At 47.9% G+C, this 14,622-nt stretch overlaps 1 protein-coding gene across 1 annotated transcript in view; it reads right to left on the reverse strand.

Moving 5' to 3' along the window:
- The window catches only part of LOC144755905 (ras-related protein Rab-18-B-like), a 473,688-nt gene that overhangs the window by 391,133 nt on the left and 67,933 nt on the right, over positions 1-14,622 (reverse strand). The window contains exon 2 of the mRNA XM_078645291.1: positions 4,875-4,930. Coding sequence (XP_078501417.1) covers positions 4,875-4,930 — 56 coding nt within the window. The remainder of the gene's footprint in view (positions 1-4,874; positions 4,931-14,622) is intronic.

Below are 14,622 nucleotides of genomic sequence, written 5' to 3' on the forward strand. Positions count from 1 at the left end.
CTCTGGATCACTGTCTACTGATCTTTGTGTCGAAGACCTCATCCTCAATCACCTCACTCCCAAGGGACTGAGTAAATTCTTTGCGGTGGAACGCGCACACAGAGTGCCGGGAGGACAAGCAAAGCCAGGTTTCCCCCCGCGGCCGATCATCGTCAGAATTTTTAACTTCAGAGACCGGGATGCCATTTTGCAGGCTGCGCGGGCGGGTGGTCCTACGCAGTTCGAAAATACCACAGTGAACTTTAATCCGGATTTTTCCCAGTCCGTCCAGAAGCAGAGAATGGGATTTCAGGGGGTGAAACGGCGTCTCAGAGATATGGACTTGAAGTATGCGATGCTGTTCCCGGCCCGGCTGCGTGTGGAATATGAAGATCGGACACTCTTTTTTGATCGCCCGGAGGGAGTGAGTGACTGGCTAGATACGTTGCCTACCCGTCGCGATCGCAAGGACCAAACATGTGGTGCTGAAGGGGGACTATTGGAACAGGAATGAACATTGGCGCCCGATTCCCGGACAATGAACACAATGGACAACTGTGGCTTGCTGACTTCGGTGATCGTCTGCCTTTAAGTGCATCCCCGGAGGCGGCGGGGAAAGAGGGACCCTTTCCTCCTCTGGGTTTCTTCGTGTAGATTAGTTTTTTGCTAGGGCGACAGGCACACTGCAAGTTGGGGTGGCTTTTGAGGCTATGCAGGGGTGCAGGGTGGGGGGGAGTTGCGCTGGGGTATTGTTGGGGGGAGGGGGGTATGTATGTTGGGAGTGTTTCATTTTCTTTTTTCTTCAAGGCAATGAACTGTTACGACTTGGACTTTGGTGTGGTGCTCGTTATGAGGTGGGAGATCATCGTGGGTTCGGATGGGGGGTAGGGGGTTGAAACTACTGTGTTGGAATGTGAATGGGTTGGGAGACCGGATAAAGAGGGGGGTGGTCTTGCAGATGTTGCGACGCCTTTCCCCTGATGTTGTGCTACTACAAGAGACTCATTTGATTGGAAATGCTTGCTACGCTCTGAACAGGCGGGGATATCTTCTCGCTGCTCATTCTGGGTTCACCTCTAGCTCTAGAGGAGTGAGTATCTTGGTCAGGACTTCTCTTCCCCTGGAAATCGATGACATAGTTCTGGATGCTAGGGAGCGATATGTTGCGCTCACAGGCAGGTGGGAGGGGAAAACGATCTCACTGATATCGGTGTACGTCCCGCCTGGCTTACAAACCACTACATTTGCAGACTTGGGACGAGATGTTTTGGCTCTCCCAGATAGTGTCCTCATAATGGGTGGTGATTTCAATTCAGTTGTCTCCGGGAGGGAGGATCGCTATCCCCCCAGAGACCTCACGAGTGCACAATCTTGGTTGGGTGAATTTATAGAAGCATTGGGGCTCGTGGTTTGTTGAAGGTTGATGCATCCAGAACAGGCGCAGTACACTTTCCACTCAGGCGCACATGGTAGTCTTTCTAGATTGGACTATATCCTGATACCGGCTGCCCAGTCTTCGTCAATTGGGGAGATTAGACATCTAGCTCGAGGCATATCGGACCACTCCCCTCTATGGTTTCGGATAAATATGACTAAAGGCGCTGAAGGGAGGGTGGCCCCGATCAATCCATGGTATCTTCACAACCCCAAAACCCGTACTGAGCTGATCAAGTCACTGGATCTGTACTTCGCAGAAAATGTGGGGTCTGTGTCATCGCCTCTCTCGCTGTGGGAAGCGTTTAAGACGGTCATCCGGGGACAAGCATTGTCATTAATTGGGTGTGCTAAGAAAAGTAGAAATGAGGCAGTAGTCCGTCTTGAGACTGAAATTACTGAGTTGGGGAGTGCCTTGGAGCGGAATGTCACCCGAGACACGCTCCAAGTCCTCGGTCTCAAGCAACTCGAATATAAGAATTTGGTTACCGATGCAGCCAAGATGATGAGTAGGGAACAGCAGGGACAGTTGTATGATGTGGGCGATAAGGAAGGGAAACTGATTGCTTGGTTGGATAGAAAGGAGAGGGCAAGCCGTGTGATTCCAGTGATTGAGAGATCTGATGGTATGCGAGTGACCGACCCGACTGACATTGTTGAATGCTTCGCTGATTATTTCCGAGAGGTTTATGCTCCGGTATCTGATAGGCCCGAGGAGGATTCTCGTTTGTTGCTAAGGGATATAGCGTTGCCTTGTTTGTCTGAGTCCAATAGGGACTGGTTGGATGCTGCACCCTCAATTGACGAGGTAGCTCTTGCGGTGCGCTCTATTCGCTCCGGAAAGGCTTTGGGCCCTAATGGTCTTCCCATCGAACTGTATAAGTTGTGCCCTGATACACTAGCGCCATATCTCCGAGATATGTTTTTAGCAGCGCTGGAAACTGGCTCCCTTCCTCGTGATCAGCGCCTTGCGACCATTGGGGTGATCCACAAGGAGGGGAAGCAACGGGACCGCTGTGCGCCCTACAGGCCTATCTCACTTCTAAATGCTGAGCCTAAGATTCTTGCTAAGCTGCTCGCAAACCGCCTGATAAAAGTAATCAGTGAGCTGATCCATCCGGATCAGTCGGGCTTCATCCCAAATCGTAACACAGCCCTGAATTTTCCGGCGCTTGCATGGTGTTCTCGCGAGGGCGACGTCACTGCGTGAACCGGCCATCTTGGCGTCCTTGGATGCCACGATGGCCTTTGATACAATCGAATGGCCGTATCTTTGGGCTGCACTTGCAAAATTTGGTTTTGGCGCTGGATTTATTAGTTGGGTAAAACTACTGTATGAGACATCACTGGCACAGGTTGTGGTAAATGGCCGGGTCTCCGGGCCCTTTGTTCTTGGGAGAGGCACGCAGCAGGGCTGCCCTCTATCTCCGCTTCGCTTTGGAACCTCTCGCTGCCTGGCTACGATGGGAGCCCTCGATGAGAGGCATACGCTGGACCCCGGACTTTGAGGACCGCATATCGCTATATGCGGACGATATTTTGCTGTACCTCACGTCGCCTCAAAAATTGTTAAATGTATTGTTCGACGTGCTTAACTCGTTCCGGAAGAACTCCGGCCTCGTCATTAACTGGTCCAAGTCCCATATATACGTGCTCGCTGGTGGCGCCCCCCTTCTGCCGCGTGGATGCCCTATCCAGGTGTCGCAGTCTGGTTTTAAATATCTGGGAGTTTTTATATCATTGGACCCTGCGGTCCGCTACGAGCGTAATTTACTCCCTCCGCTTCAACGTTTGCGATCGGACGTAGTGAGTTGGCGTAAATTACCGTTGTCTCCACTAGGGCGAACGGCTCTTTTTAAAATGATGTCCTTACCGCGGTTTTTATACGCACTCCAGAATATATTTGATGTGATTCCGGCGAGATACTTCTGAGAGGTAGAGTCTTTACAGAGGCAATTGATATGGGGCGGGCATTCGCGTATCGCTCTTCCGAAGTTGACGCTTCCCTCGTATGACGGCGGTATAGCACTTCCGGATATCAGGCGGTATTATTGGGATTCCCAGCTTGCTGCAATTAACCACGGGATGTATGGTCCGGCGTTGAATCCAGCGTTTGAAATGGATAGATGGCTGTTACCGGGGGGAGACTATAACAGGGCACTCTATTCTGGATCCTCTCGTGTACAGCTTTCGGGACCCACCGGGATAGCCGCACGAGTGTGGCATAGAGCGACTGCAGCTATGGGCTGGAGGGACCGATTGACCCGTGCGACTCCGCTTTATGCTTCTGCTAGACTGGGTGGCCTGTGGAGAACGAAAGGATTCGAGAAATGGGATATGATTGGCATCAGTAAAGTGCGTGATCTCTGGGTTAAGGGTGGGATAAAGACTTTCGCAGAACTACAGACGGAATATAAGCTGAGTGATAAGGAATTCTTCCGCTATGCTCAAGTTCGCCACGTGTTGAATTTGGTTTTCCCCGTGGGTAGCGACATTCCGGACTCCTCCCCCCTCGAAGATCGTATATTAGACGGTCATGTGCCGGATAGCACTATTTCTTTGATCTACAAAAAGATGATCAATGATCGCTCGAGCTTGCTCGAGCACCTCAGGGAGACCTGGATTGCGGATGGTATTGAATTAGACGACGAGGACTGGCAATCTGCGATCTCTTCTCCCAGGGAGGTCGCAATCCCGGCCCGTCTCTGCCTGGTCCAGCTTAAAATCCTTCATCGGATTTATGTTACCGGCCCTCGACTGATCCGTATGGGCTATTCGACGGATGGCTTGTTTAGGCGTGGTTGTGGTCTGCTTGGTACCTTTCTCCACATACTTAGAGAATATCCTGAGATGGTGCTTTTCTGGAACCGTATACATGAGGTGATGAATGAAGTAACAGGTGTTGTGATGTTGCCAGAGGCCCGACGATGTTTGCTGAATGTATGGGGGCCAAATGACTATGACGTGTCGCAGCTACGATGGACGACCTTTGGTAATATGATTGCTAAGAGAGACATTGCACAGCTTTGGGGGTCCCAAAGGCCCCCCAAAGTGGCGGCCTGGAAAGAAACATGGACTGGTGCATGTTTAGGGATAAGACTGTATATGTGGCGAGAGGCAGACCCAGAAAATGGGGGAACATTTGGAATCAATGGAACTCGTACCGGGGAAATATATGTACGCCCCCTCTCACGGAGATCTCTAGTCCCCCCCAGTCTCCCTGACCCGACATTCCTGATGTAGTATAGCGTATTTTGTTCTTGATTTTGTGTTTCCTGCTTCCGCCCCCCTCATATGTGTACAACAACTCCTGTATCATACTACTGTGTGTCTCCCGTCCTCCTTGAGCACTCGCCCGATTGATGTACTACTGTTATATTGCCTTGTCTGTTTTTCTATGTTTCTTTATTATAATAAAAAGTTACAAAAAAAAAAGAAGAATAAATATATAGGGAGCTTACCTATGGTTGCGCCAATTTGTTTGTCAAACGTGTCATCAGTGAACCTCAACAACAGACTACAGCAAAGAGACAGAGAAAAGAAAGAAAAGGTTAATTGGCGCTCTGAAGCTAAACTAAAAATCACTTTGCATTGTTGGATAGTATGTACCTAAAGTAGAAATCAAAATTGTTAATAGCGGGTACCGAAGTTACTGCACAGCTGGTCTAGTATAGTAAGGCATCTGGCTAATCAGCCAAAAGAACAGCAATCAACAGGGGTGCCACAACACACCCTTTACAAAGCCCGGTCAGTGTAGGGATCATCCTAGGCAATGTACAGCAATAATCTATATAGATATCTGCCCAATTTTTTCTATTTTTTTTTTTTAAATAGAGCACACCAGAATATATTTCCTTTCGGCAGGTTTTTGCAGGAGAATTGGATGGCCCACTGTACTAAATGCAACCTGGACATCCACAAAGCAAGAACAGAAAGCAAATAGCAAAAGGGCTGTGGTCTGTGCTCGAGCCTGGTTGAATCCCGCTTGTACTCTTGGGATCAATTTAATGAAGAAGCCATTTCTCCAACAAATCTAATAGTATAAGGCAGAAAACCTTCAAGAAGTATTACAGTTCATTGCTGCCCATGGTGCAAGTCTGAAGAGGCGGGCTTTACCCACATGCTATGGGCTTGCCCTCACCTTCGAGACTACTGGGGAGGGTCCGAAATGCAATTGGGTAGGTCACACATGTGCCGATCCAGGACAACAATCTGAAGTGTCTACTGGGTCTCCGTAGCTGAGCAAGCGCTTTGAAAGTTCAACTGTGCTTCCTGGACCTTGCCCTCATACTGGCCATACAACCGATTACCATGAGATGGAAATTCCCTAGATGCCCTCCACCATCCGCGTGGCAAGAAGAGGTGATTCGATGGTGCAGTGCCTAAAGCGCAGCAATTAGGCGTGAGGAGGCGCGCAGTATATGAAAACATCCCTTTTCTATGGAGTGGGATCTCATAATGGAAGGTTTTAAAACGCTAGATCTTCTCCAGAAACCAATCACTCCTACCCCGTAATGTAACCAATTATAGGTCATACATGATCTACAGTGTTACTAATGGTCATATTCACATTTCACCTGCACATCAGCAGTAACTTGTAGCAAGTGGTATATACACAAACTTACCAGGTTGAGTGCTTCACAAGAGGCGGCAGGCCAGGAGGGGGGGTGGAGGGTGTGGGGGTTATACGTTAATAATGGGGTTGTTTAGAAATACACTGTACAACTACACTGAGAGATATTTGTGTATCTTATGAGCATGCACTTACTGTTTCATAGTCACACAAAGATTGCCTAATGGTTCTCTGGCATATGCAAGCAGACTCCCAGTCTGTACAAAGGTGATATTTGTATACAATTGGAAAAAGAAAATGCCATCTTGTACTTGCTATGACACATTGAATTTACTTTGTGGCGCTCAATAAAGTTTGTTAAACAAAAAAAAGAAGGACCGGTATTACAGTTACCACAATGAATCAAGATAAAAGTCTAAGTAAAAACACAAGATATAAATATATACAATCGTTTGGATGTTTGTCAAAGAACATAACTCCTGGCTAAACTAAGGAAAGATATTGTGGGGCTACACAAATATTCAACCTATTTCTCAGAAAGCTTGTACAGAGGAGCGGTTGTATTATTCTCTTGACACAGCAGTAGAGAACATTGCACTTTTTGCTGGATGAATTTTGTACACTGTATATTTCAAGGTACTGCATATGTTAATATGGGTGGCAATTTCTGAGTTTCACTATTGGGCTGATCAGACCATTGTTGAGTAAATTGTATCCATTGCAGGAACCAGAGCCAACATCTATAGGGGTATAGGTGTGCTTCTGTTTTAAAAACTTGTTTAACTGACTGTGAGATGTCTTTGTGGGTTATGCAGACCAAAGAACCCTCCTCGCATTCCTCAGTGAAAACAAGGCAATTTCACCCAACCCCACAAAACTGTACGGAAATAGCCAAAAAATGCATTGTCCGTTTAACGTGCACTTAGATCCGTCAATCCAATCACCTGCACTGCCAGCAACATCACACTCTGAAGGCGAGTGTAACAGCTACGGAATGTACATAAAACAACGAGGGCAGCATCACTACCTCTATGAGAATGGGTTCGCACCGACCATACTATTACGCTGCCATGAAGTACATACAGTTGCTGAATGAAGTGCACCGCATTTCTGCTCACATCTCTCTATCAAATGTTTCAAACACAACAGCAGCATCAAGTTTGTTACAATTCAACCACACCATGTATGCCCTTCACCCAACCTTTCTGACGCAGGGCATACTACAACCACACACCTCTCAAACATACAGGAAGACTAGTAGTTGCGATGAAGAGTTAAGAGGGCCACAATGCTACACTAAAGGTAGTTGAGCGCTGTACAAGTTCCATATAACAATACACACGTGTTATGTTAGGACACTCTATTATTATAAATCCTATTCCTATTATTATGATTGATATTATTGTAAGACCATGGAGTTCATTGTACACTAAATCATGAAGTTATAAAGGTTTGTCGAATATCGAGGAAATACACAACACGTTTTATTAGGTTATTCTATAATATCATAACATAACAAACTGTATGGCACATTAGATCATTTTTTATTTCTCCATGGGAATTTTCGCTCTCGCGAAAGGAAGCAATGTGCAACTAAAACAGTCATAGCACATGAAAGTACTCTGGCTACATATATAGCTGGACCGGTTGTCCATTTGTTAATCCAAACACCAGAGAGTTTAGTTGTTGCTAGCACGTGACATCATCGATTGTGTTATAACAAGGGTAATGCTGCATGCGCAGGTTTGGCAGTCACCAGAAGTATGTTCTTGATGCCACAAGGGGAAATGTGCTTTGGTAGAAACCAAATCAAGATGCTGCAGTTTTGACGCAAAAATCAAGTTAATTGGCTCACGCCTACAATACGTTAGGGTTTATACTGAATTAGGTTGCATACTGCAGTAACTTTCTGGTAGTCTGTGAATAATAAAACCACTTATTAATGACAAAGTGGCAATATATGATTAAAATCTCACATCGGCGTCCATGCTTGCTTCAAAGAGTGGCTCACCACGTATGCCTTAGAAGAGAAGATATCATACCATGAATCTGCCATTAATTGGCTCAGCGGTAACTGCGTGCTCTTCCATCAAGCTGAGTTTGAAAGGCAAGTATATGGCTGAAATACTAATGGTTTTTGATTCCAGTACAATTCATTTTGTTTACCAAAGTTCTAAGATGTGTACGAAATGGTATAGGTTATTAAAGAAATAAAACATCAAGTGGCTCTGGGGCTGCAGAGAGTGGCGTGGGGTTGTGACCATCTTGCCGTCCTGACGAGTGGTCGCTCCCCTCGCATCCTCCTCCTGATTACTGTGGTATCGTTCAGCTCTTCTGCGTGCATTGTGATCCGCTCGCGCGCTCCTCTAACTTAATCTCTGTACATTATTGAATAATTGCATTTTCTTAGCGCCTTGACTACGTGCACCGCTAGACACTATTTACTGCACTGTAGTGGCTCCATTTGCATTGATTGTGATTACATTGTGATAGCGCTTCGTCTGAATGCACCCCTGGCCATTTATTCTGAACTAGACTGTGATCGTGTGAAAAGCGCCTTAGAGTGTACTTATTTTGCATAGCGCTTTGCCTGCGTGTATTTGACTGCTCATTTCCTTGGGCTGAAATCACTTTCTACTTAGCGCTTCCACTCCACGCTTGTACACGCTCCCACTGCAGCAGTACCCATACTATACCTGGCCCTCAAAGCGCCCCTTTGCCCCCACTGCCAGTCCCCCTTCTCGCCCTGCATTGCTGCGTTTGTTGTTGTTGTTGCTGCCATTTTGGCTGTTGACCCGAGCCCTCCTTCGACCTCGCTCCCGCCTCCCTGCTGCCCCTCCCACCCACGAGAACTACAGGCCGTCCTCAGCCTCTGGAAGAGCTGTGACCATCTTGCCGTCCTGACGAGTGGTCGCTCCCCTCGCATCCTCCTCCTGATTACTGTGGTATTGTTCAGCTCTTCTGCTTGCATTGTGATCCGCTCGCCGCTCCTCTAACTTAATCCCTGTACATTATTGAATAATTGCATTTTCTTAGCGCCTTGACTATGTGCACCGCTAGACACTATTTACTGCACTGTAGTGGCTCCATTTGCATTGATTGTGATTACATTGTGATAGCGCTTCGTCTGAATGCACCTCTGGCCATTTATTCTGAACTAGACTGTGATCGTGTGAAAAGCGCCTTAGAGTGTACTTATTTTGCATAGCGCTTTGCCTGCGTGTATTTGACTGCTCATTTCCTTGGGCTGAAATCACTTTCTACTTAGCGCTTCCACTCCACGCTTGTACACGCTCCCACTGCAGCAGTACCCATACTATACCTGGCCCTCAAAGCGCCCCTTTGCCCCCACTGCCAGTGCCCCTTCTCGCCCTGCATTGCTGCGTTTGTTGTTGTTGTTGCTGCCATTTTGGCTGTTGACCCGAGCCCTCCTTCGACCTCGCTCCCGCCTCCCTGCTGCCCCTCCCACGCTCCGCCCCCTCAGCTATCCATTTCAATGACCAATGCTCCAACGCGCAGCGTCCACGCGCAGCGTCCACGCCAAAGGTAAGCCCGTCTGCGCCTGGACCGCGCCTAGCGCCAGATCCCCTGGCCCCCGTACCACCCACCCCACCCGCATCACATATGACGCCTCCACCCTCTTAGCCCTTAACCCCGGCCGCCTCCCCAATTGCGCCCTAGCCGCTCCTGGACACACCCATGGACCCTTCACATGCAACTCATGCAAGTATGACAGCACCAACACTATCTCCTCATCCACTAACACCAAACAGATTTCCGACACCAACCACCTAAAATGCATCCTGCTCAACACCCGCTCGGTCCACAGACACGCCATCGACCTTTGGAATCTACTAGACACCATCTCTCCGGACGTCGCCTTCCTAACAGAAACATGGATGAACGCCTCCTCAGCCCCAGACATCACCATCGCCATCCCGGAAGGCTACAAGATCATCCGAAAAGACCGCACCCACCATACAGGAGGAGGCATCGCCATTGTCCACAAGAATTCCATCCGCATCTCAACCAGCTCAGACGTCAACCTCGCTAGCGCCGAGCACCTTCACTTCCAGATCCACACCGACCCCAAGACCACACTCAGAGGCACCCTCCTCTACAGGCCACCAGGACCCCGTGCACAATTCAGTGAAGACATCACGGACTTTATCACCCCACACGCCCTCCCCTCCGAGGACTACATTCTACTGGGAGACCTCAATTTTCACCTGGAAAAAAGCAACGACCGCAACACCACCACCCTTCTGGACAATCTCGCCAACCTCGGACTTAAACAACTTGTTCATACCCCCACTCACTACGCAGGTCACACACTCGACCCTATCTTCACCTCCAGCAAACATATCTCCTTCAGTCACACCACAGTTCTCCACTGGACGGACCACAACTGCGTTCACTTTACCTACAAAAAGACCGCAACCCACAACCATCCTCAACCTACTTTGCGAAGAAACTGGAACAAAATCACCATTGACCAGATTACCTCATCGCTTCTCCAAATCCCCCCCGCCCACTCCTCGAACCCCAACCAAGCAGCCATTAACCTCAATCAATGGCTAACCAACAGCGCCGACATCCTAGCACCTTTGAAAAAGCGTCAAATCAAACAAGGCAACAAAAACGCATCCTGGTTCAACGATGATCTTAAGAAATCCAAGAAACACTGTCGCTCCCTTGAGAAGGCCTGGAAAAAAGACCCAAACACCAGCACCAGGGACGCATTCAAAAACGCCACCCGCATACACCACCAACTGATTCGGACTGCCAAGAGAGCCGCATTCAAAGACCGACTAGACAACAACGCCCACAACAGCAAGGAATTATTCAACATCGTCAAAGAGTTTACCAACCCCACTGCCAACTCCAACGACATCACTCCCTCTCAAACCCTTTGCGACTCCCTAGCTTCGTTCTTCCACGACAAAATCGCTGACATCCACAACAGCTTCGACAACCACCCCGGAGACCAACCCACACAACTTTCTGCTGTACCTTCACCCCCCTTGAACACCCTTAATGACTGGAACCCAATCTCCATGGAGGACACCATCAGACTGATGAACTCCATCCACTCAGGATCCCCCACAGACCCATGCCCTCACCAAATCTTCAACAAAGCAGACTCCATCATAGCACCACACCTCCGAGACGTCATCAACTGCTCCCTTAACTCCGCCACCTTCCCGGAAAGCTGGAAACACGCCGAACTCAGCGCCCTTCTGAAAAAACCCACAGCTGACCCCACCGAACTCAAAAACTACCGCCCCATCTCGCTCCTCCCATTCCCGGCCAAAGTCACCGAGAAAGCTGTCAACAACCAGCTCGCCACCTTCCTCGAAACCAACAAATCCCTCGACTCTTCACAGTCCGGCTTCCAAGCAAAACACAGCACTGAGACCGCACTCATCGCAGCAACAGACGACATTCGAACTCTACTGGACAATGGAGACACAGTCGCCCTCATCCTCCTCGACCTCTCCGCAGCCTTCGACACAGTCTGTCACAGCACCCTGCTACAACGCCTCAGAAACATCGGAATCCAAGGAAAAGCACTTGAATGGATCACCTCGTTCCTTGCCGGAAGAACTCAGAGAGTCCGCCTCCCACCATTCAAGTCAGAGGCCTCTGAAGTCATTTGCGGCGTGCCACAAGGATCTTCACTCAGCCCCACCCTCTTCAACGTATACATGAGCCCCCTCGCGGCCATCGCACGCCAACACAACCTCAACATCATCTCCTACGCTGATGATACTCAGCTAATCCTCTCACTCACCAAAGACCCCAACACTGCCAAAACAAACCTACATGAAGGAATGAAAGAAGTAGCCGAGTGGATGAAGCACAGCCGTCTGAAACTGAATTCAGACAAAACAGAAGTCCTTATCTTAGGTACCTCCCCCTCCGCCTGGGACGACTCTTGGTGGCCAGCGGCCCTTGGAAAAGCACCCATCCCGACGGACCACGCACGGAACCTAGGCGTCATCCTGGACTCCTCACTCTCGATGACCAGACAAGTCAACGCCGTCTCATCATCTTGCTTCAACATTCTCCGCATGCTCAAAAAAACATTTAGCTGGATCCCCACCGAAACTAGAAAAACGGTCACCCACGCACTGGTTACAAGCCGACTGGACTACGGAAACACCCTATACGCCGGTACCACCGCAAAACTTCAGAAAAAACTCCAACGCATTCAGAACGCAGCAGCCAGACTCATACTAGACATCCCACGTAAAGACCATATTTCTGGTCACCTGAAAGACCTCCACTGGCTCCCCGTCAATAAACGGATAACATTCCGCCTCCTAACCCACGCACACAAAGCACTTTACGAACTCGGACCAGAATGCCTCAACACTCGACTCTCCTTCTACACCCCCTCCCGCCAGCTGCGCTCTTCCAATCAAGCCCTTGCTGCTGTACCTCGCATTAACAAAACCACCATGGGAGGAAGATCCTTCTCCTACCTGGTTGCTAAAACATGGAACTCACTGCCCATTCACCTTCGCCTCACTCAGAACCACCTAGCATTCAGAAAGCAACTTAAAACGTGGATATTCGACCAGTAATTCCCCACCCTTCTTCAAGCGCCTTGAGACCCTCTGGGTATGTAGCGCGCTATATAAATTCATTGACTTGACTTGACTTGTACAGTTGGGTGCAAGTTTAACAACTGCCTAGTACTGCTACTAGCAAAATGCAAAGTCTGAACTGTAAATGGGATCACACCTGAAACTAGCACTACCACATTTGCTCTCGAGCCTACATTTTCGACTGCTCTGAAATTATACTGCCATGCTCACCCTGTAGTACAAACCAGTAGACACTGACAGACTAGTAAGGTTTCCACACAAAAATACCATCGTCCCATGTCCACTTTCTTCACAACACACCAGCCTGATAACTACCTTTACCAAGCTGACTGCATCTTTCCCTAGTTTATGAACGAAAGCAAGTGACGGTGGTATTCAAGGTGTCTGCTGCCTGTGTGTCTAGTACATTCTACCACTGGATAAAGCGCGGGGTGGCAATTGGCAGCATTCCCAACCAACTCTTCTTACTTCTGGCACTACCAATGAGAGCCTCACTACTCATTCCTCCCTCATCCACAAACTCTTTTTTTGTTCGATACCTCGTGCCATTATCGTTGAGCCAGCCCTTGATGTTACTGTACGATACAAGTACATTTCCTCCCCACTATACTTCAGTCATTGCATACTGCACCTTCCAAGATTGCATCACAGAATTATCTAAAACATCAATAAAAATAAAAAAAAGAGTTGAGCTCTCAGGCTTCTATAAACTGGATCGGTGTAAGGAGAAGCTCGCTTCTGGCTCTTACTTTCCTAGCAATTGAAGATGTCACAAAACAGAATAGGACTATGGGTTCCTCTGTTTCCGCTTGTCCAGCTTTATTCATTATGGTATACCCACTGATGCCACCCCTTTATTAAACTATCTATTTACTAGACTTGAAAGAGCCAGTGATTGTGTTCATGCTTGATCTTTTCTTTTACAGAGATCTACAGTCAAATAACCTCTGCAGTGGTGCTACCGAGTACTGTGACACCACGTGAACGGCCATCCTTCTAAGCTTGGGTGGATCACTACAATAACCTTGTTTATTTGCTCCACACAAAATGTGACATTGGCTCCTCGAGAGCCGTTCTTCAGCAAAATACCCAAATTAATATATGACATAAATACTGTAGGGATGCATCATGTTGGATTCACAAATTTGCACTAGCCAGGGGGACGAGGAGTTGTAAAATAAATGTAGTTTAAAAAAAAGCATGAGAGTTCGAATTAACTTCTGAGGAATTGCCAGTTTTCTAGAGTTAACCTCCTCTCTGAACAGCTGCTACATGCACTCCTGGGACGTGGCATGCTTGGCTACCAAACCATGGCAGATCAAGTTTCTAATTGGATTTCTGGCACACTCCTCCGCTTTCCAGCTGTAGACCTCTGATGCAGCACGCATTACCCGTGACAAACTGAGCTTCAGTGGGCAACAGACAGACTGGAGAGTCCGCCTGGAGAGCCGACGTTATCAATGAAGCGTCAAAAGTAACTGAGCAATGAGATTGTCACAGATTAATACACAAAGAGGAGCACTTACGCCTGGGGGTTGCAACGCTCTCATTTGCACAGAAGTCCAGTAGTTGCAAACATTGTTGCTAATGATGAAAAGTTAGGCACTGAAAATATCACAGTTCAGTAGTTTCTAAATACCCATAGGCGAGCAGACAGCTAAATGTCACGCTATCTACGATAGATTAATTAGAACAATCGAATTATTAGAGTTACCTGTCTCTCAAGTAAACCTTATCGGTAGGGTCAGACCCACATTTTACACTGTTTTTAGTTAAAAATAGTAATTCCCATGCTGTGACCCATCAAACTAGTCATCTAGCCCATTGCATTTCAAATGAAAGTTCAAGTTGGAAGCAATTCATGGGTGGAAAGTGTTAAGTCAATCAACTGTAAGCACAAGTTGCATAAGCGGCTTAGAGAGTGGATGATCTTGCGGTTTGTTTTGGAGGAATCACATCAATACCAATGCAGAGACAATGCAGGAGCAAAGACGTGCTATTGCTTGAATATATCTGTGTGCT

Source organism: Lissotriton helveticus, chromosome 5_1, assembly GCF_964261635.1.
Source record: "Lissotriton helveticus chromosome 5_1, aLisHel1.1, whole genome shotgun sequence".
Taxonomy (NCBI): Eukaryota; Metazoa; Chordata; class Amphibia; order Caudata; family Salamandridae; genus Lissotriton; species Lissotriton helveticus.